We start from the raw sequence: 23,146 nt of genomic DNA on the forward strand, positions 1-23,146 counted from the left end.
TTGGAAGTTTATATGTTTCCAGGAATGTATCCAAGGAATCCATCAGGTCCTGGGCTCTTGTTTTTTGGGAGGTTTTTGATCACTGCTTCAATCTCATTACTAGATATCGGTCTATTCAGATTGTCAATTTCTTCCTGATTCAGTTTTGGAAGTTTATATGTTTCCAGGAATGTATCCATTTTGTCTAGGTTGCTTAACTTATTGGCATATAGCTGTTGATAATAATTTCTGATGACTGTTTCCTTGGTGTTAGTCATGATCTCTCCCTTTTCATTCATAATTTTATTAATTTGGGTCCTCTCTCTTTTCTTTTGGATTCATTTGGCCAATGGTTTATCGATCTTATTCTTTCAAAAAACCAGCTTCTAGTTTCGTTGATGTGGTCTACTGTATCTCTAGTTTCTATCTCACTGATCTCTGCTCTAATCTTGATTATTTCCCTTCTTGTGTGTGGGGTTGGCTTAAATTGTTGTTGATTCTCCAGTTCTTTAAGGTGTAAAGAGAGCTGGTGTATTCTGGATTTTTCAATTTTTTTGAGGGAGGCTTGTATTTGTATTTTGAGGGAGGCTATGTATTTCCCCCCCATAGGTTTTGGACTGAAGTGTCTTCATTCATTGGTTTCCATTAATTGTTTAAGTTCTTCTTTGATTTCCTGGATGATCCAAACATTCTTAAGCAGGTTGGTCTTTAGCTTCCAAGTGTTTGAATTCCTTCCAAACTCTTTCTTGTGACTGAGTTCCAGTTTCAAAGCATTGTGGTCTGAGAATATACAGGGAATAATCTCAGTCTTTTGGTACTGGTTGGGCCCTGATTTGTGACCTACTATGTGGTCTATTCTGGAGAAAGATCCATGTGTGCTCGAGAAGAGTAAGTATTCTGTTGTCTTAGGGTGGCATGTTCTGTATATATCTATGAGGTCCATCTGGTCCAATGTGTCATTCAATGCTCCTGTTTCTTTATTTTCTGCTTGGATGATGTATTACTGAGAGCGCTGTGTTAAGATCCCCTACTGTTAATGTATTCATATCAATATGACTCTTTATCTTCATTAACAGTTGTAGTTGACTGCTCCCATATTAGGGGCATAAATATTTACAATTGTTAGATCTTCTTAGTGGAGAGACCCTTTAAGAATGATGTAGTGTCCTTCTTTATCTGACAACAGCCTTTAGTTTAAAATCTAATTTATCTGATATGAGAACTGCTACCCCAGCTTTCTTTTCAGGCCCAGTGGCATGAAAGATGCTTCTCCATTCCTTAACTTTCAGTCTGGATGTATCCTAACGTTCCAAATGGGTCTCTTGTAGACAACTTAAGGATGGGTCCTGTCATTTCATCCAATCTGCAATTCTGTGCCTTTTTATGGGAGTGTTTAGGCTGTTCATATTGAGAGTGATTATGGAAAGATACGTTTTTTTGACATCATGTTGCCTATGAAGTCCTTGTTTCTACAGATTGTTTCTGTAATTTTCTGTTCTATGACACTCTTGGATTCTTTCTTCCTTTATAGAAACCCCTTAGTATTTCTTGTATTGCCAGCTTGGTGGTCACATACTCTTTTAACCTTTGTCACTCTTGGAAGCTCTTTATCTCTCAATGCATGTCAGCCTTGCTGGAAAAAGAATTCTTGGCTGCATGTTCTTCTCATGTAGTGCCCTGAATATGTCTTGCCAGCCCTTTCTGACTTGCCAGGTTTCTGTGGACAGGTCTGACGTTATGCCGATGGACCTTCCTCTGTACATAAGGAATATCCTCCCCCTAGTTGCTCTCAAAAGCTCTTGTCTAAGGGTGCCTGGGTGGCTCAGTTGCTTAAGCAACTGCCTTCGGCTCAGGTCATGATCCTGGAGTCCTGGGATCGAATCCCACATCGGGCTCCCTGCTCAGCGGGAAGTCTGCTTCTGCCGATGACCTCTCTCCTCTTGTGCTCTCTCTCTTTCATTGTCTCTCTCTACCTCTCAAATAAGTAAATAAAATATTAAAAAAAAAAAAAGCTCTTGTCTAAAATTATGATTTGTCAGTCTCACAATCAAGTGCCTTGAGGTCTTTCTAGATTCATTGATCTTGAGGGATGTTTTTTCTACCTCTAGGACACGAATGCTGGTTCCATTCCTCAGATTGGGAAAATTTTCATTGAGAATTTGTTCAACTGTATCTTCTAATCTTCTTTCTTTCTCCTCCCCCTCAGGGATCCCAATAATTATGATGTTGGAACTTTTCATGGTGTCATTTATTTCCCTAATTCTGCTTATGGCTTCTAAGCTTTTTGTTCCAGGCCTCCACCTGATCCTTTTTCTCTATCAGTTTGTCATCTAGATCACTAATTCTATATTCTGCCTTGGTTACCCTAGCTGTTAGAGTATTTAGATTAGATTGGATCTCATTGGTAGCATTTTTAACTTCTTCCCGGGCAGCTTTCACTTCTGCTCTATTTGATTCCATGCTGTCACTAATGGTTTTCTCCAACCTAGCCATTGCCTGGATAATTGTTACTCTGAATTCCCTTTCCAACATAATGTTTATGTCCATACCCAACAGCTCTGATGAAGAGGGCACAATCTCTGAAATTTTCCTCTGTTGGGTGTTCCTCCTCCTGGTCATTTTGGTGAGAGGTGATTGAGGGGATGTGCAGCTGAATATATCAACCACGATCCAGGCAAGTGCACCCTGGAATGCTTCTGAGCAATTGGAAGTCACCACCAAAAAGAGAAAAAAGAAAAAAAAAGAGAGAGAAAGAGACAGGGAAAAAACAAAAAACAAAAAACAAAACAAAACAAAAACCCAGCCAGAACGGGCCCCAAAGATAAGATTTATAAGGTATACAAAAAAAATGGACAAACAAAAAGACTGACAAAAGTAAATGGCAAGGAAAAAAAAAGTCAAAATGACCCCAAGGATAAGATTTACATAATACCAGAACAAAAACAAATATACAGAAACAGTGACAGAGGACAAAGATGGGAGGGTGGTTATAAATCCACCATGTGGAAGGTTCCATGTGGAATGAGGAAGGTTATTTCAGTTCTTCCTAGTTGTATCTTGATATCTTTGTTAAAGGACTGAACTTTCCAGAGAAAAAGGGAAATTAAAATTGGTTTATATATAGGGGTGGTATTGATTAGGGGAAGAGGATTACCTTGAAGCTTATATCTATATATATATTAAAAAAAAGAAAAGAAAAAGAAAAACACAGGTATATGTATGCAAAAAGTTCAAATTAAAAGGTTATTATGGAATATGTTGTATTAAACCTCTAGTTGTAATAGTAAGTAAGTTAAAAAAATTAAAAAGAACAAGAATAGTGAGAAAAATTAAAAATTAAAGTTGTATCTATGAAATATACAGGTTTTAGGGCAATACCCGGAGCTTAATATATTGTTTTCCCCTGATATTGGAGATTTACAGCTTTATGGGGACCCTGTGGTGGTTGTCCTCTCGTTCTTTTGGCTGGCTGGCTTTTGGGGGGAGGGGCCTGCCTTGTTGTTTTTCAGTCTTGCTTGGGTTGAGTCCTCTGGCTGACCCCCCATCAGGGGGCTGGGCTCTGGAAACTGGTTTTTCAGGCTTTTGTTCTTTTGAGGTTTTTTTCCTTTTGGGGGCTTTTTGTAGCCTTTCGGAGGTTCAGTGGAAAGCAAACTGCACCCAGACCTTCTTCTGAGAGAAGCCTCAGTCTGCTCCCCTCTGGGTGGTCCAGAACACACAGACTCCCCCTCTGCCAACTCTGTTGAGCCATGCAAACTCCCACAGGCAGAGCACATCCCCAGCCACCGTCCTGGCGTTGCCCGAAGCGCCTGCTTGTCTCTGCTACTAAAACTGTGAGCAATATTGGTCCAGGGAGCCCGCTTCTGGTTGGCTTGCCTTTGCTGGGACTATAGTCTGGGGTCCAGACCTCAGATTGCCACCACGGGATGGTGACTTGGCCAGTCCTAGAGATCGATGGCTAAAGCCCACATGGAGTTTTCTCAGGTCCTGGCAGGGAGTGGGTAAGACCCTGTTGGCGCAGTGTGCAAAAGTTCTAGGGAGCGCAGGCTGGTGCCATCACCAGACTCAACTCATGTGTGGGGCGGGAGTGTGCCCAGCCGAGCCGTGGTGCAAGCTGTGCAACCCCGGCTCTGCCGCACTCTCTCTGGCACGGGCGGTCGCCGGCGGTGGCCATTCTGGGACCGTGCGCTTAGGCCTGTGCCCCTGACCGCCCGATTCCACCAGTTGCCCCTTAAGACCTTTTGCTCTTTTTGAGTGCTTTTAACCAGACTCCAAGTTACTGCTGGTCCCCAACCACAGGGCACTTTCGCACTGGGGTATTACTTTGCAGTGGGTCGCTTTTGGTGGCTCCCTCCCCCTTGTTTATCCTTCGATATCAGTCCGACGTTCCCAGTACACTGTAGCTCTCCACTGGTGTCTCCTGCCCCCGTAGCGATCCCGAAGAGTATAATCCTATATCTCAGGCTGATTTCATGAGTGTTCAGAGTGTTCTGGTAGATAATCAGCTCACTTTAGGGGACCGGTTGAAACAGGGTCTCCTACTTCTCCACCATCTTGCCCCTCCTTTCCTGGTAGGAACAGATTTACTACTGACATTTTGTGAATTGTTTTCTAGCTGATTTGTAGTTCCTTTACTCCTTTTTCTCTCTCTTGCTCTCTTCTTTTGTGATTCAATTTTCTGAGGTGGTATGTTTTGATTCCTTTCTCTTCATATTTTGTGTTTCTTCTATTAAGTTTTTGCTTTGTGGTTATCATGAGGCTTTAATAAAACATCTTAAGAGTCACAACAGTCTATTTTAAGCTAGTAACAACTAAACTGAATGCATTCAAGGGCTCTGTAATTCTACACATTTCTTCCCCATTTTGTTTTTGACGGCAACTATTTACATCTTTTACATTGTGTATATATTAAGAAATTATTGTAGTTATAATTATTTCTAATATTTTAGTTTTTTAACCTTTATATTAGATTTTGAAGTGATTTACGTGCCACTATGACAATATTGGGGTTTTCTGAATTTTTCTATATACTTAACTGTTAGCAGTGGATTTTATACTTTCATATATTTTTATGTTACTAATTTATGTCCTTTAATTTTAGCTTGAAACATTAACACTTCTTGTAAAAGCACTCATGATCAACTCTTTAGTCTCTTCTTGTCTGGAAAATTCTTTATTTCTCCTTCAGTTCTCAAGGAAAACTTTGCCAGGTAGAGTATTCTCGGTTAGCTGTTTTTTTCCTATCAGTACTTTGAATATATTATCCCACACCCTTCTTGCTTATAAAGCAAGCTTTATAAAGCTTCTCCTGATAGTCTTCTGGTAGTTCCCTTGTAAAAAACAAGTTATTTTTCTCTTGCTGCTTTAAGATGCTCTCCTGGTCTTTAATTTGTGAATAACTTAACTGTAATGTGTATTGGTGTGTATCTTTTAAGATGCAGCTTATCTGTATTCTTTGGTCTTCCTAGAATTGGACTTTTATGACTTTCCCCAAATTAGGGAAGTTTTTAGCCATTATTTTTTTGAAGAAGCTTTCTGTTCCTTTGTCTATCTCTTCTCCTTTTGGGAGCCCTATAATATGTCCGTTGGTCCATGATGGTGCATTCTAAGTCCTTTAAGCTATCTTCCCTTTAATTTTTTTTTCTTTTTTGCTTCTCTGATTGGATAGATTCCACTGCCTTATCTTCAAGTTGGTTCCTCTTTCTGTCTACCTATTCTAGTCTGCTGTTGAACACCTCTACTGAATTTTGTAGTTAGTTACTATATTCTTTAGCTCCATGATTTCTGTGAGAAAATAAATTAAAAAAAATACCTACCTAACTCTTTGTTGAAATGCTTACTTTGTTAATGCCTTGCTCTCCTGACCTTGACAAGCATCTTTATGACTGTTATTTTGAGCTCTATTGTGTAAATCACTTATCTCCACTTCATTAAGATTTGTTTCTAGAGATTTATTTTGTTCTTTTGTTTGGAATGTATTTCCCCCCCCCCCCTTTTTTTTTCCATTTTTCTTATTCCCTCTGTGGGTTCTACAAGGTAGATAATACAGACAGCTTTGCCAGTCTTGACCACTGGTGTCGTAGAAGATGAGCCTCATCAAATCAGCACAGGCTAAACTGTTGGTTGTCTTTTAAATCTACGTGATTACTCAAACAGACTTCCTTATTTTTTTAGTGGTTCCTAGTAGTTGAGGGACCTGACAGTGTCCCAGAAGGATCACAGTCAGCACCTAGATGCAGGCTGACTGTAAGACTGACTCTCAGGAAGCAGTCTGTGAAATACATAGTCAAACCCGCTTCAGGGAAAGACTTGCCAGTTCCCTCTACATGGAGCCCTGTGGGATACCTGGGTGAGCACCCTCACGCATCCCTGGTAAGAACCACCTCACTGTTAGCTACAGGCCTGCGGGATTTGTGAATGCAAGCTCCATCGGCGATCAGATGCAGTCACCCCTGAGTGGCAACAGTAAAGGGCAGGGCACCAGGCATGTGTTCACTCTTCCTTTAGAGAGGGGCTGATGACCTGGTTTTACAGTGGGAGTGAGCCAGAGGGAGAAGGTGACAGAAATGCCTACTAGCTCCCCTGCGCTCCATGGGGAATCATAGCTATCTTCTTAATGCACGCAGCCAGGCTCTTGCATATGGACTCTCCACAGCAGACTGGAAAGTAGGTAGTCAATTTCCTTTCAGGGAAAGACTAGAGATGGGCATTTTTGCCTGCTCTCTCTGTGCTAACAAGGCCTGTGGGGGATAGTTAACAGTGAATGCTCATGAGTCCATTAAGAATGGTTTCTGTAGTCCTGTGGGTCTTGTGGGTGCATAACCAATTGGCTTTCAGAGGTAGGTGTTTTGGGGGTCTGTCTTTTGAGTGATAGGGTGCTGAATGTATGGTCCACATCCTCTGCTGCTCATGGAGAAGCTGGGAGTTGGGGATGCCCTCTTGATGGTATGGTACTGTGCTGAGTATAGTTTTTATGGGAAGAGTGTGTCTAAAGCCTTTCCTATCCATTTCATGTGGATTATTTTCTTAGTTGCCTGATGTGTAGGAGTCACTGAACTAGTTTCTCGATTTCTCTCAGAGGGACTACTCTGTGTGTGTATCTGGGGGAGAAGGGAATTTCAGGGATTTCCTATCTTACCTCTAGGTTCCTCCAATTGAATGGTCCTGCCGAATTGGTGAAGTAGCAGTTTCTCATTAATTGTAGATTGTAACTGGGAGTTATAAATGGAATTTTTCTCTTAACCTCACTCTCAGAATATCAGTTGCTAGTGTATAGAAATGCAGAATTTTTTTTATACTGACCTTAGATCCTGAAACACTGCTGAATCTACTTATTAGTTCTATTAGATTTTTTTAAATTAGATTCTTTAAGAATGTAATTAAGATTACTTATTTATTAGATTCCTTATTTTTACTAGATTCCCTAGGATTGTCTATTCACAAAATACTTTTATTTTCAATCTGAATGCCTTTTATTTCTTTTTCTTGCTAGAGACTTCAGTACAATGTTCAACATAAAGGATGAGGGGGTATCCTTGTCTGTTCATGATCTTAGGAGGAAATCATTCAGTCTTTCAACATTAACTATATTAATATAATCTTTCTTTTGATAATGGATTTACTTCCTATTCGGGAACCCTATGCAATAGTTCCCAAGAAAAAGCTATTGATTGGCCCAATGAAACAAAATTCATTCTGGTTTTGGAAATCACAGTTATTTAGAGATAAATGAGTAAGTCGAGAAAGCATAATTAACACAATATATTATAACACAGGTATGCACAAGTTACTGACGGTAACTTATGGTAATCTTTTACCATAAGAATTTGACAGTCTATTGTTGAATTTTAATATCTCAATTCCACAGTGGGATCCATCCACTAAAAATTCCAGCCTCAGAGGGTGATGGCCCACTCACTACAGGAGGGGAATGGATAAATCTGAATCTTTTTTGCAGCTTTTGGTTCTTTTCCTGTTTTAAGCAAAAGATCCTCACCAAAGAAATATGTGATAGGAAAAGAGAAAAAGGAGAAAACATTCTTAACTTCTCTAAAATAAACCACATCTGAGATCAAGCCCTTGGGGCTGATGGCCTTCTAATGAAGCAAGGAGAATGGTCTTCTGCATAGCTCACGTTCCCTCTACACTGCACAGTTTACAAGAAATAACTTGGTGAGCCTTGGCAAGAAATCTAAAAGGAGTTGTCTTAGGTCTTTCAGGATTTTGTACTAATGTATGTATTTTGCTTAATAACCATCTATATACATGAAAGGCTGACACAATTTAAAAAATATGCATTACTTGCAATCAAGACTTCCTTAATAGCCATTTCAATCCTGCTTTTCTAAAAATCAGAGGAGATGGGTCATCAGTTCCATCATCCTTGTGATATCCCAAGAATTGGCAGTCTTGATCCATAGAGTGGTACATTTATCCTTTATAGAGGAAAGACCATTATTCAATTTGCCAGGTGGTATCGTAGTAAAGCAAATGTCATAGTCACTTTAAAGGTCCCTTTGGCAGATGTCAAGGTAGTCCGCATCAACATACACTGCATTGCACATTAGAAATACAATGACCACCGTACCAAAAATATTATCCTAGGGGTTATAAAAAGCTTAGTAAGTACTGTGATTTATTCATTTACTGAAATGTTATTTTAAGGCACAGTTAAAATAATCTGGAACGTCTGAGCAATTCTTCTGAATAACAGAAAATAGAGAGCTCTTACCAAGTTTGCAATGATGTAATGGTAGCCTTTTACATGCTTCCCAACACTCACAATCTGTGAAAATGGAAGGAAACAAGAGAAAACCAATTTAACTTTACTGAAGAATATATTTAAAAATAGAATCTTAGCTAGTTTAGCCTAATTCCATGTGGAAACATGATGAGAAAAATGTTACACTTTTCCTTGTAATTAGAAGAAATTCCTAAGCCACCTTAAAAATTAAGTGATTCAAGTAAAAAAAAAAACCCCAACATTCTAATTTCAATCATGCTGTATAAATGATCCTTCAATCAGTAAACCTTGTTCAAAAAACTACACTGTAATTCCCTCGAAGAGGAGGATATGGTTATGAAACAAACTGATAGTTCATATATATATTCTAAAAAAGAACATACACTAACATAAGAAACTTAAAATTATTTTGGTCCAAAGAATATAGACATCCTTAATTTGTTGGTAATTTATAGAAACGTATGATATGCTGTTAGGTGTCTTCCACTGTTAAGAATGATTTTCTATGAGTAGATTGGACTTTTGTCCTGAGCAGCAAGCAAGGTTTCTGTGGGCAAAGTACCTGGGTTTAGATGCTTCTGAAACTAGAGTACTTAGTTAATTCCCACCTGCATATGAATAGAGCAGTATTTTATTATAATCAAAAGAATAAAGACAAAACATCATCGAGACTTTTTCTGTTAGATTCATTAATTTTTTTAAAAGATTTTATTTATTTATTTGACAGACAGAGATCACAAGTAGGCAGAAAGGCAGGCAGACAGAGAGGAGGAAGCAGGCTCCCTGCTGAGCAGAGAGCCGGATGTGGGGCTTGATCCCAGGACGCTGGGATCATGACCTGAGCAGAAGGCAGAGGCTTTAACCCACTGAGCCACCCAGGCACCCCGATTCATTAATTTTTTTCTAAGAATGTTTTAAGGAATGTTTTGGGAATTAGAAATTCAGAAATTTCTATCACAGAAATAAAATTGCATTAGAAGTTAAAACTCTTATTTTCTATAAAATCGACAATTTCTTCAATGAGAGAAAATCTAATGACAGATACCAGTGAGCAGTGTGGTAACTTCACTGGTTCCTCAAAGGGAGATGTATGAGTATGTATGAGTTTCGTGTATTTCAATCACCAAAGAAAAAAATTAAATTGTTTTCAGCATTTTAATATCCTCTAAAAATAATTCTTTGTAAATAGGTGACTTGCGTATAAAATAAAGGAAAACCCTTTAAAAATCCAGAAAATACAAAATGTGCTCAAAAAGAGAGCTTTGCACACAAGGCCACTGGTGAAATGAGCGTCTGCTCATCTCATCATTGTTTTCTGGTCACAGCTAAGACCTTCCCTTATCGTGATGGCTCTGCGGTTTCACTACAATGGAGTTTGGATTTTTACCTTAGTATTTTTTATATTATTTGGGATTTGTTGTGTTTCCTGAGTATGAAGATTTCCCTTCAACAATTCTGGGAAATTCTCCACCCACATCCCTAAAAACATCCCTTCAAAGATATGTGTTTGACCTGAGGGTTCTGAAGGGGCGGGGGGGGGGTGGTTTGGGGGAACAGGTGGTGGGTAATAGGGAGGGCACGTATTGCATGGAGCACTGGGTGTTGTGCAAAAACAATGAATACTGTTACACTGAAAAAATAAATAAATTAATTAAAAAAAAAGATATCTGTGTTTGCCTCTAACAGGTACTGCAATGTTGCTGTCACTGATTCCCACCTCACAGTGTGTGGTACAAATTAAATTCAATTTACAGTCTGCCTACAGAAGGTGGTGATGACCACTTCTCATAGGATGTATCTGCACCGCCACACGGAGCCCGGCCCCGGCGGAACACACTCAGCTGATCCCTGGTCCAGGTAGCAGGTGGTCTTCTAGTCCTCTTCCTGACTGCGGTATCACCCTTCAAGAGTGTGGCTTTCAATCGGATCTGGTTGAACTTACTGCCTTGGTTGCGCCCAAAGTTCCTGTTCTTGGGTGACCATTAGCCCCTGAGTCAGGCTGTCCAATCTGGTAGTTTATATGGGTGCAGTCACCCCCAGAGTCCTTCTTGGCTCCTGAAATGTTCTTTACTCTCCAGGAAGCTTTCCTTTGCATGTGCAATGTTTTACACAGCATGTCTCCAGCTTTCCTCTTGCCTGATTCATCTAGTCCACACTTAATCTAAAACTGAACAGCCCTCGACAGTCTCACCATACAGACGAGGACAAGCCATGTTAGATGGGATTGCAAAGAAAGTCCAGGAAAGAAACTGTAACTAGTCTTTATACCGGGTAAACCAAACCTGATTGATTTAGCCCAGGCTGAGGAGGCCAGAGCCCTGGAATTCTCTGGGAATCTCAGGTGGAGCTTGTGCAAAAGATAATTATTAAGGAACACTTGATGGCTGGTACTCAGGTCACACTGTGGTGAAGTGGCCAGAGCTCCCTCTATGGGACCTCAGCAGGGACTGCCGCCCTCGGACAGTTCAGGGCTTCTCTCTTGAGCATTCACTGCAACCTTCTCCAGCGTGACGGGGTCAGCCTCCTCACTCTCCCCAAGCCCCCACACTCAGCCCACCTCTTGTCTCGCAAGGCTCTCAGTGTGTGCTTTCTCCATGGCTGCAGTCCATACCCCCTCCCTTCTTCTAAAAACACTGTGAAGAGCTAACTCTTGTAAATGTTAAAAAGATGTGGGACCAGTAGAATTTCTGCCCTCGGTGCCTCCACAAGGAAACAACCATCCGTTCTTGATGGCCTACAAGTTCAACCTTATGTAAGAAGTTTTCAAGGGATGAAGACTTATAAAACAAGCGAAAGTGACAAAGTCCTGGCAGAAAAGGCCCTGCTGAGCTTGGTGTGCACTGGCATGATGGGAACCGGGGGCCTCGGGGAGCAGTGAGCAGATGATTTATTCACGGGGCTGGGGAGGCCAGAGAGATGACCATTTTTGCTGAGCCAGATCCTTGCTGGGGACAAACAAAGGTGCTGCAGAAACTGCTGTGAGGTTCTCGCAGCCTCTGACCACAACGGGTCAGAGGTTAAGGCCAGGTCTTGGGCCTTCTGCAAGCATATGACACTAGATGGAAGTTTCTTTGTGAACAACATCAACAAAAATCCAGTGGATACTCTAATACTCTATAGGGAAGTGTCCTGCAACCGCAGTGCTGTTTGGTTAAGCTAAATAATATATTATTATTATTTTTTTGTGGTTGTGTGAAACAGTGTTGCGGGTATGGTTTGACTTGGCCATCATCATCTCAACCCAAGTGCAGACTGTCTCATGTGTAAAAACAAAACAAAACAGAAAACAACCCCACCCCAAACAAACACCCAACCAAACAAGAAACTCAAAACCAACACATCTGAGTGACTTGATTTTGGAAGCAGGCCAAACCTTGTGTCTCTGTATTTCTGATGTTCTTCTTTATAAAGAGGGAAAATAAACAGTGATGTGAAAGACACAAGGATATATTACAGCATGGGTATGTCTGCAGCACCACTGACTGTCAGAGACAGGACTGGCCGCCCCCCAAGGCCTTTCTCTGATCGGTTCAGCACATGCAGCTGTAACGGCCGGCACCCAGAGAGTCCCATGACATTAGGGTCTCCTCTGGTCCCCAAAGCCCACTTTGCTTATGGTGGGGAGGGGCGGGAGGCCAGCTCAGAAGTGCCAGGGAATGGATGCCCCCCACACCCAGCAGCCCTCCCACAGTGATGGACAAGCGGGTTTGGGCTAGTTGTTAAGGGGGAAACATGTCTACGATGAGGCCTTGGTTGCAATAATTAATTACGGCCTTTCATAAGACAGAAAAATGTTGGAGTGGAGACTCTGCATCTCCATTCTTTTCATCTTCAAAAAAGAAAAAAAAAACAGAGGATGCAAATGGACAAAGAATGATGATTAAGTGTCCATTCAGAGTTCTAAAGAACGGGTGAGGAAGGATATACAAGTTCCACAGATCATATACTTTCCAAGGAGCCCATTTTTCCAAGAATAAAACGCTTAAGAAAAGGGACTAATTGATTCCTTTGATTATTTTTTCTTGTTTGTTTTTCAGGAAACAAACAGATGCTTAGAAATCTCTATGGTGTTAGTCAAATGATTCAATTCTAAAATCAGGCCTCCGTGCACTAATAAGGTAAATGCCAGATGCAGCCACTGCACTGTTTTATTAACAAATTACGGCCTAATCTCTACGACTGTGACTTCTAAATCTTTACTCTTCTACTAAAATTAAGGAAGAATGAATCCAAGAGACTTTCCCACTTTGGCCTCACCTTTAAATAAACTGAGTTGAATAAATGTGTCCTATGTATAAATTTAGGGTAAGGAGATTCAAGGCTTATAGACATAAGTAAGCTAGTGCTGCTGCTATAAGGGTGTTTAATTAATCTCTTAAGGCGATAAGCCTCACACAGAAATAACTGAAATGCAGAGTAACGTAAAGGGAATGCCATGGATTTTAAGAAGTGGTATCATTCAGCTGGGAGAACAAGGTAATTTGAAAGGCAGAACAGATGTTAAATATTGACTGAGTGGATGAATACAGAAGTTAGCATATAAATGCCACAAACACAGTGTATTAAGATCATTTTGAGGCTTGTGAATGATGAGAGTTTGGCCTTTAACCCACAATCCAATTTTACGTGAATCCTTTACATACCGATGGTTTATAAAGCATTCGGGGGTCTTTCCAGAGGAGGGCTGCTGTGTATTACCTCGAACTACTATTACAAAACCATTATCATGACATTGAACTGTCCTCAAGCTAGAGGCCTGCCACAGCACACCCAAATATGAATGATTTTGGTTTTCCTTTTACTTTGATTTTATAAGTCAGCTGGAAGTTCCTCTCCTGCCTGTTACCACATTCCAGAGAATTCTGGGACAGGAGCACAGCAGGCCAGCGTTTGGTGGTGCTGGGGACACAAAGCCCAGTAAATGCTGGAGACATCCTGTCACTCTCCCCAGTCCTTTGCATCTACAGAAACCCCAACCCCCCAGATGTCCCTCGAATGTTGATTTTTCAGGATGCTTCAAAATATTTTATTATAGATAAAAACTCAAGCTTTAGCTTGTTTAGTTTGTTGAATTAGTTTACCTCAGTTTAACCAAAAGAAAAATATAAGGCAAAGGGCTTTTGCAAACAGATTGCTGAGTTACAGAGTTACAGCCTCCTAAGAAAACAGCAGGACTTTTCCTTCTGGGGGTGTGATTCACAGACAGAGAGAGGAAAATAAAGAACCCCAGAAGAAAAGGAATGAGGCTACTTGGTGTGAGAAGAGATTCAGGGGGAAGATGGAAGGACAGCGCTCATCAGATGTTTTAAGTGAAAGGGGGTCCTCACACACATACACTTGGAGATGGTAGAAATTATGAAACTTTCTAATTAGGACAAACTCATTTTTAGGGAAAAGGGAGAGGAAGAGCACTGCCCATGAGAGGCATGGCTGCCTCTCAAAGCAGTGGTGTGATCCTTCCGTGGAAGTGCCCAGCGCGACTGCTGACTTCCAGCAGAAGAGGTACTAGAAGATGTACTAGAAGTAGAAGAGGTAGAGGCCTTCTCAGGCATCAAGTCCTTTGTCTGCACCATCAGTGACTGTCAGAGACACGACTGGCCACCCACTAAGGCTCTTCTCTGACCGGTTCAGCACATGCTGCTGTAATGCCTGGCACCTGGAGTTCTGTGACTCTAGGGTCTGCTCTGGTCCCGGAGCTCACTTTGCTCATGGTGGGGAGGGGCAGGAGGTCAGGTCAGAAGTGCCAGGGAGTGGATGCCTTCCTCCCACAGTGACCGACAGGAGCCGGTGCACAAATATTCCAACGCCCTTGCCAGAGAGAGGATTGTGACATGTGTGTTCTATTTACACTAATTTCAAGTGACATTTATAATAATCTTCCAGTAATTTACATTAATTTCAAATGAGATTAAGCCTCCGTTACCCACGTGGTAATTTTCGAGATAAATGCACCCTTAATTGACTGAATTTTTCCACTGCCCTTCCAGTGTGTTCTTTACCTCCCAAACTGACTGACTACACATAAATCTTTGTCTTGAGGTCTGCTTCTGCAGAAACCAAACTAAGACAGTCTACAAATAAAAAAAATGATGAATGTGGCAGGAAAATTAATAAGGGTACAAAACACTTTTGTTGGCTAACTGTGCCAAACTTTTCATCCCTATAATGCAACACACATACATCATATTCTGAATCCCTAACCACTGTCTATAGTCAAAGACTCAAGTTGCATAAAACACCATGCTTTTATTTGGATATCTAAATTTGGCGGCAAAGGTTAAACCTCTTATATAGGGAAATAGGAATGAATCGGTATCTTTATTTAATACCTTCTTTTTATTCCCAACATATGATCTTCCCTTTCATTCTGTCTTTATATATCTTAAGGACAACCATTCTTAGTACTGGTCTCTTTCTTCGATTATATTCCAGTGTTAAAAAAAAACAACCACCCCAAAACACCCAATTTCATCCCTTCAGAACAAAGATGGTAGATCACTTGGTATACACCTCTCTACACTGAAGGCCCTATAAGTGATGTGATTTGAATGCGGATGTAGAACTCATCTCATCATGGTAACTGCCAAGAGCTACAGAAAAGCACAGTGGACAGCAAGCATATCCTTCTCTCTCGGCCTATTATGGTGGTTCCAGAATTCTACGTCCACAGAGCTTGAATAATATGATGATTCTCATCAAGCTAATGATGACCATCTCTTAGCAAAGATCCATTCTGATTTAATAGTATTTTAATTTAGTGATTGAAAATATTTGCAAAGAGGCACAGAGGTTCTATGGAATTTGTAATTATGAATGTGAAATGCACATAACAGCTTGAAAGAACCAGTGAGCACCCTGCTTTTCTTTAACTAAAGAGATATTTTCTAAGAAGCAATATAAAAAATAATTCTAATAAGATATAGGTGGACTGGGTAATCCTTTGCTTTTTCATAAACAAACACATTCAATAGGTACAGTCATTAAGTAATGAAGCTGGGACTCCAGCCCAGATGTTTTGACTATAATTTATATATACATGTATGTTTTAATTATAATTAAATAATATATTAATTATATATTAACATATATATATTTTAATTATACACCGTTGCCTTCCCTAGGTCATAGCAATCAGAAAAATGGTTTAATTTTGACCAATTTTTATACATTTTTCATAAGCAGAAAATGAGTAACAGATATTTATGATAGTGACTTTATCATATTAGATAGTTCATGAATGCCAAACGTGTTGATGAGAAAAACCAGCTTTTCCATAACGAAGTAAAGTTCCTTTTTTTCAACTCATCTCCTATTTGAACATATTGCTTATTTGAATAACATCATATATGCAAGGTTTCCCAGTCCCCTTCTGCAGCAGACTGGGACACGGCCACCCAGATGGAGAGTGATCAGGTAAAATTTAACATATCCAAGTTTAGGTGTGCAAGTTCTTTATATATCCACAAGAAAGCCAATTAGCAGGAAAGCTTAAATAACTTGGATTCAGTTTTGTATAGTTTGTACTTTACCAGATGTGTATCTAAAATGATAGTTGAGGTATACAGCCTACCTTTACTGTAAATCCAACTCAATCCGATAGGTAATTCTACTCACAGGATAAGCTCAAAGTGACCAATTAAATATTCACCTATGTACACTACAGTTTTAAGTACATTCTATGGTGTTCTTTTTGAGAACAGGAATTCCGTAGTGGTTAACTTTCTATAAATCAGAATATTTCATGTCCCTAATTGGACAGGTCATCAATGGGTAAACATCTATTCATGGGTTACAAAGAAAACTTGAGGGCCTGGTGGGGTTAGTGGTGATAGGAATAGAAGTTATCTGCGAAGGTCATGTATTGCCACACGTTTCCAAGGGACAGATAATTATGAGGGGGCATCTGAATTATATGTCAACTATGTTTGAACATGGCTTGCATAAGCACCCTGTGAAGGCGTTGTTATGGGATGGATGACCTCTAAGATCCACCGAACCGGAGTATCTCTGATGCTGTGACTTTGTATTGTAGGGAACTGTATGAGACACTTTCTGGGGGCTCCTGTTAACATGTTCCTACCACTATCCCCTTGATTTTAAATTTCTTTTCCTTCTCATATTTATTTGAAATATTATCATCAGAGCATTCCCTCCTCCCTCATTTTTCTTATTCAAAACTTCCTTGTTTTCTTGGAATCATTTTATTTTCCCGTATTTTCTAGGCAAATAAAATGCAAAGAAGTGACTGCAGACAGAGAGAGAGAGAGAGAGATTCTGTAGACACTCTTGAAGGGAACACCAGGTTAAATAAGGTTTGAGGTTGCTTTGCTATAGGAATTTTTAGAGACTTTAATATGCTAATGTACACGGAAATCCCAGGAGCCAGATAGAGCATGCCGCTCTAGAGAACAGTTTTTAAAAGGTTGTTTAAGGACATCTTTCCCATAACTTTACTCTATACTCACTACTCTCCTTAACTTTCACAACCATTTCACACTTTAATTGCTTTAGTGGTGTTTTCTTCTCTTCAGTGTCAATCAACTTTACCCACAATAATAAGTCAGTTCAACCATTTGAGGCGTACTGAAGGTATGTTCTGTTCATAATAATTGTGGCAGCGCCTTGCTATTTAATAACGTCAGCTAGTAACTTTTTGGTCATGATTTCTAAAATCTGCCTTTTCATAATTCTACTCAACAGATAAAATTGTGGTTAAATATAGAAGACAGAAGACCCCAGAGTCACTCTCTTCGCTTTTATTTCAGGAGAATGTTTTCTTGGCCGTTAACCTTACTTGTTTTGTTTTATTTCCAACAGCTCAGTGCTACAGGACCATGTTCCTATGCAGTGGATTCAGACTGAGGACAAAGCAGAGAACCTATCTTCATACACAAGTAAAATCTTTTCTGTGGAAACTCTTTACCTTTGTTCAATCGACTAACTCAGAAATTACTTGAAAAAACAAGCAAATGAAAGGTTATAACTAAGAGAAACAAAGCAGGAATAATATGCATGTTCTAAAAAAGGAGACTCCCCTACTTGGTGTCAGTATATTGTATGTGCCTAGCAAACTCACTGTGCAGGTATTTTATTCCTACAAAGACTGTTATCCATAACTAATAACACCACTAAATCCACCAAAGGAGATTTCCCTCTTCTTTTTTTTTTTTTTAAAAAAACCTTAGGTCAGTTAAACTTCTCAAAATATTAACAAAAGAAATGGTGACTATGAATCTCTAAATTAAGTGCCCATCATGATGCTTGGCAAAGTAGATACTAATAAATACCTTTAAGAATTTTTCATGATCCCTACTTGGCATTACATATTTACTTGTTTATTTTGTGTCTCCCTCATTAAAATATAGGCTCCATGGAGCAGGGACTTCAGGGAACTTGGGAGACTGCCTGGTCTTTGATAAACCTTCAATAAATATCTGTTATATAGATTTCAAATAAATGAAATGAAATACTGATATACATGAGACATGAAAAATGAAGATTAAGAACCACTGCTCACTTGGCACACTACTAGTCAGCAATCTGTCCCCCTTTCAGCCCATTCTCTAAGTTGTCACAAGAATTATCGTTTTTAAAATATGAATTGATCAGATAATGTCTAAAAATGCCCAATGGCATCAAAATGTTCTGAGGAATATAAAACTACTTAGGAGACCCCATGGGGCCCTCTGTAATCTGTCTGCAATTTGCCCTGAGCATCTCCTCATTTCCCCTGTAGCTAATGTTCCAAACATACGCATTTGCTTTCTCCAAACATGTGGCTCCAACCCAGGGCTCTGCTCTCCCACTGCCATCTGCCCTGAATGCCTGGTCCCGGCGTTTCTTCCTGGGGAATTCTGACTCATCTTTCAGCAATGTGCTTTATTGCACCTTTCTGCATGGTGCTACATTATTTGCTTGTGTTCCTTTCTTTTCCTTTACATTAGAAATTCCTTCAAGGGATGGACTACAATTGATTTAACTTTATATACAGTGCTTGGAAATTGGTAGGTATTGAATAAACGAGCAAATGGGTGAATGCTATGTACATGCACAAGAAAGGAAAATGGTAGGGTGGGGTGGGCAGACACAAGAAGATGAGTTTCTTTGTGTTACCGGCAAGATATTTATACTCTTATGTCATTATAGTATATTAAAACATTTGACCTTCAAATTTACCTTATGATAACAATCAGCCAAAATAACCACACAATTAATTAAAAGAACAAAATTCAAAACGTATTTTTCCAGTATAGATTTTGTGGTTGTAAAGGAAAAGACATAGGGTAAATACAGAGACAGCGTAAACCTGGATTTGGAAGAACATAAGACTCATGGGGTGTACATGTGACTCTAGGGAGAAAAAAAAACAAACAAACCTTAAAAAAATAAAAACTCACTATGTACAATCTTGATCTTTCTTCCATTTGCCAGTGATCATGTGGACCTTATTCTCCCTCTTTTGGGGGGGGGGGTTAAAAAGTACACCATTTTAATTTCCTTCCATAATCTCATCTTAATCTTGGCACTAGTTGTATAGGAGTTCAGAGAAAATCTAGATGATCACTAGGGAAGTTGTGTACAATCATGGGGAGGGTTCAGAATGGATTTGTGTTATTACCTTTCTAACCAAATCACACTGATTAAAAAGATGTGTCCCTTCACTCATTAGCAGGGAAGGCATTCTACCACTGAACTGTTGACTCTAAACACTCCAGAGTTTATAAAGCGTGGTTATATTTATGTTTACAAGACTCAGAAGAGTACCCTCAAAGGTATTGTTGGCTGCATTGCTTCCTTTTTGTTAATCTCACTGCCTTTTAAATATTTAAAGAGTAGATGAAATAAATTATGAAGTTATCCTCTATTTTCTACTTAAGAGAGGTATTACTTGCCTTTCTCTAAACTACAGTAGGTAAGTCTATGCAGCTGCTTTCTATTTAAGGCTATAAAAACTAACTTATTTCTCTAAAATTGTCAAGCAGATTGTCCTTTTTTTTCCCAAAAGAAACTGAGTTTTTGAATGTTTGTGTCAACAACAATAATGGAATTATTCTAAGCAGTATTCTTGGAGCATCAACCAGAACAAATTTAGCTGAACACAATCAATGCCTAGAATCCACAATTCTTCCAAGAAAAAAGTACTAGCATTCTCACAACCATATTTTCCTTCCTCTTCAAAAAACTTACATCCCTTGCTTTATTTACTTTTCCCTTTAATTTTTTTAAACTTTGTAAGAAAATGAGGAATTCCTGCAACCATGGTAACGGTTGCTAAGAGTCAGTCAGTTAGAGAGCCCTTTCTAACTCCCACCAAATTCCATTTGCACAAGTCTGACTGAGATCTGTAAAGATGTTTCTGTTTTCTGTGAAAACAACAAACCCAGTGCATTGTGATGGGATTTGTGCGTTCAAATCAGTTCAGCTAAAAAGTAAGATCAAAGAAGTAAACTTCCCCGTTTTAAACATAACCTCCTGTCTTTTAAGTTTCCCCTTACTTCCCTTACTTCGTTGCAGCTCCTGACTGAGCAGACTCAAGATGACAAAGCAGCTTTATAAGGAGGCAATTCAGCAAGCATTGCCAAGTGCCCCTGTGCGGGAAATTGCTGATTCGATTTCTCTGCTGTAGTAATTTCTTTGAGTGCTCGGTTTGTTCCCACTGCATCTCACTCATTGTTACATTAATATATGGAAATGAAACTTTTGTGCTTTTTCAGCCAATACAACAAACACCAGAAGCCCTTGATTTCCCACCATCTTTGGCGGGGGAGGTCTTCTAGACAAGAAAGCTTCTCAGGGAATGGAGGGCTTACTTCCAGAACTTAAAGGGCTTCTGGCTGCTTGTCCTTGAAACACAGAAACGAGATCCCACCTGCCTGTGTCTTCAAATGAAGCTCATTGAGATTGACTTTCATTTATTCAACAATTATTTTTGATACCCTTTCATATCACTGGGGATATACTGGGAAATGTAAGTAGAGACCCAGCTCTGAGGGAGGTTAAGAGTTCCACAACAAAGACAGGTAGCTAAACACAATAGGAGGAATCCATATGCTGGCTACCTCGAGTCTTTACAGCATTATCTTTGATTATTGCTCAGCTCCCATTTCTGCCTTTGCCCCCCAGCCAATTTTTATCACACGGAAGGAGTGTCCTCCTTCTGGGCTTTCCCAGAACTCTTTGCCTTTGTAGTTGTTTCTGTCTGGACTATCCTTACCCCTCCACACTGTTCCCGGGAAAATGCAAAGCGTTTTCAACGTTAAGTGTCTGTTTTCCCTGTGAAGCCTGCCTGGATTATACTGAGTCACCACATTCCTGAGTTCCTGACACCTGCTGTAATGTTTCTGATTCCGAAGCCATCAAGAACTGCGTGGCCGGCCACTCTGCACTCACACTTCTGAGCTCCCAACTTGGGTGTATGCGCGCCCAGTGCAGGGCCAGTTCTGCTCATCTTCGCATAGCACCCTTGTGCCTGGAATGATGTCCGGCACACAGGTGTGGAATGGGGGCATCAGAAATCAAGTGCGGACTGTCCTGTCTCCGCTGCTGTCGTAACGCACGCTGCTTCATCCTTCTAGACATCATTCAGGTAATCAAAGTCATTTTCCCCTGTAATGAGGCCCTTTCTATAAGGGACTATACCTCATGACTGAAGCTAGCTTTCCTTGTCTCTGTGCTTCTTTTCGTCTCCTCTGTCTCCTGTACACTTTTGGTTTTGAGGATTTTCTTTTGGGGGCGGGGTCTTAGTGTGAGAAAAAAAAATGACCCTATGGTCATCAGAAAGTAAATAGAATGTTCCTTTCCTTCTAGATAATGACTCAACCACTTATGGCATAGGGAGGCAGGCTCTTTTTAACGCTTTATTCAAAGTCAGAGATGTTTTTGGAAGTGGAGGTGGTTAGAACTCTAGATTTAGTGTAGTCATTTATGTTAGAGATGTCTGAAAATGTACGAATGCAGATTCTAGATAAACAGACATTATCTGGTGCCATACATTTGGCAAGCTGCCAAAAATCCATTTGCACCTGACGTCTCACTTGGGTGGAACTCACCAGGGAGGCAGCCTTAGACTTAGTTAACTGGGACCTTGTGCACTTTTCACCACTTAGGTGCAAGTGACCACATTTCTGTGTGTGAAAAACTTCCCTCTTTCCAACTGATTGTGCCCCAAGGCAGGATTATTGGCTTCCTCTGGTGAGGCAATAAACCTCAGAGGTCACTGTGGTTTTTAGGCTTTTCCTACTAATTTGCAACAGATGGGAAGGTCACCGGTTTTGCCAATTATCTGAGTCCCATTGTGTCTAATGGAAACCCCAATTTCCCTCTTATAAAGCAGCAGGGGGAATATTACAAAAAGAGGCACCAATTACATTTGAGGTGTGCAATAAACAGGCAGTTCGAGATGCCCATGAGCCACTTTTTCAGCTCTTTGGTTAACAGCTGTTTCATCCTGCAAGGTTAGTCCCTGTCATCTTCTCCAGACACAGACTTGGTAAGGCTCCTTACATATACCCATGGCGTGTTCCAGGGCCAGTAGAGTTCCAGGTTTCCACTGAATGCCTCTGATACCATAATGTATTCAGTAAGAACCGTACTGTAACAAAATCCCCAAGGCATTACGAAATCCTTGATCACTTTCTACATGCCATGTTTCTCAAGGAAAGAATGTGTTTTAGCAGGATTTTAGCAAATGCTTTTGGTTAAACCTTAGTTAGCCAGAGAAGAGTTCCTAACCAGAAGAGAAAATGCCTCTGTTTTGCTCATCACTTTATCTTCAGCAGGGCCTGGCGCCACACCTGAAGGGGGCAGTGAACAAATATTCATAGGATGAATGAATGTACAGAAAGGGCGACTTGACTGAGCTTTTACTCTATGCTTCCTTTCAAGGTGAATCCCATGTGTAAAAATTATAACTGCTTCAGGATCAAATGCAACGATCAGGAAGTTTTTACTGGAAATAGTGTTATTGACTTTTAGAGCAATCAACATTTTCTAAGATCATCTTGGTCTAATGCTCCTTATTCAGAGTAAAGAGAAGTAGAATCACAAACATTAAATTATTCCATTTACTTTTTAAAAATAAACAATGGAAGATTTCTTATCCATTTCTTCAAAAGTGAAAATATTCATCTCTTTTGGAAACATTATAATTTTGGGGATATAAGCCCACTGAGCAAAGAAAAGAGGTAGAAGAGAGTACAAGCTACCCCACCATTTATAATGCCTGTATTCCAGAGGATGAGCTGGGAGTTATAAGAGAAGGGTTTCACAGACTACAGGAACACAGAAATATACCTGTGTGACCCTTGTTTTTTTTTTCCCCCATGGTGGAGTAAAATGTGTGAGCAACCACTACCCTTAAGTGCTATTTTGCTCAAATAATTTTTGAGGCTAGGAAGACAGTTAAGATAAAATCTATTGTAGCCTTTT

General features: G+C 40.0%; 1 protein-coding gene across 12 annotated transcripts in view; it reads right to left on the minus strand.

The window, feature by feature from the left end:
• GRIA4 (glutamate ionotropic receptor AMPA type subunit 4) overlaps positions 1-23,146 on the minus strand; it is a 391,556-nt gene that overhangs the window by 88,328 nt on the left and 280,082 nt on the right. For all 12 annotated transcript variants that reach the window (XR_006819875.1, XM_046014154.1, XM_046014153.1 and 9 more), the window contains exon 6: positions 8,708-8,761. Coding sequence is in view for 11 of the 12 variants with exons in the window: in XM_046014154.1 (XP_045870110.1) it covers positions 8,708-8,761 (54 nt within the window). In the remaining variant the exon portion in view is untranslated. The remainder of the gene's footprint in view (positions 1-8,707; positions 8,762-23,146) is intronic.

This window comes from Meles meles, chromosome 8, assembly GCF_922984935.1.
Source record: "Meles meles chromosome 8, mMelMel3.1 paternal haplotype, whole genome shotgun sequence".
Classification (NCBI taxonomy): Eukaryota; Metazoa; Chordata; class Mammalia; order Carnivora; family Mustelidae; genus Meles; species Meles meles.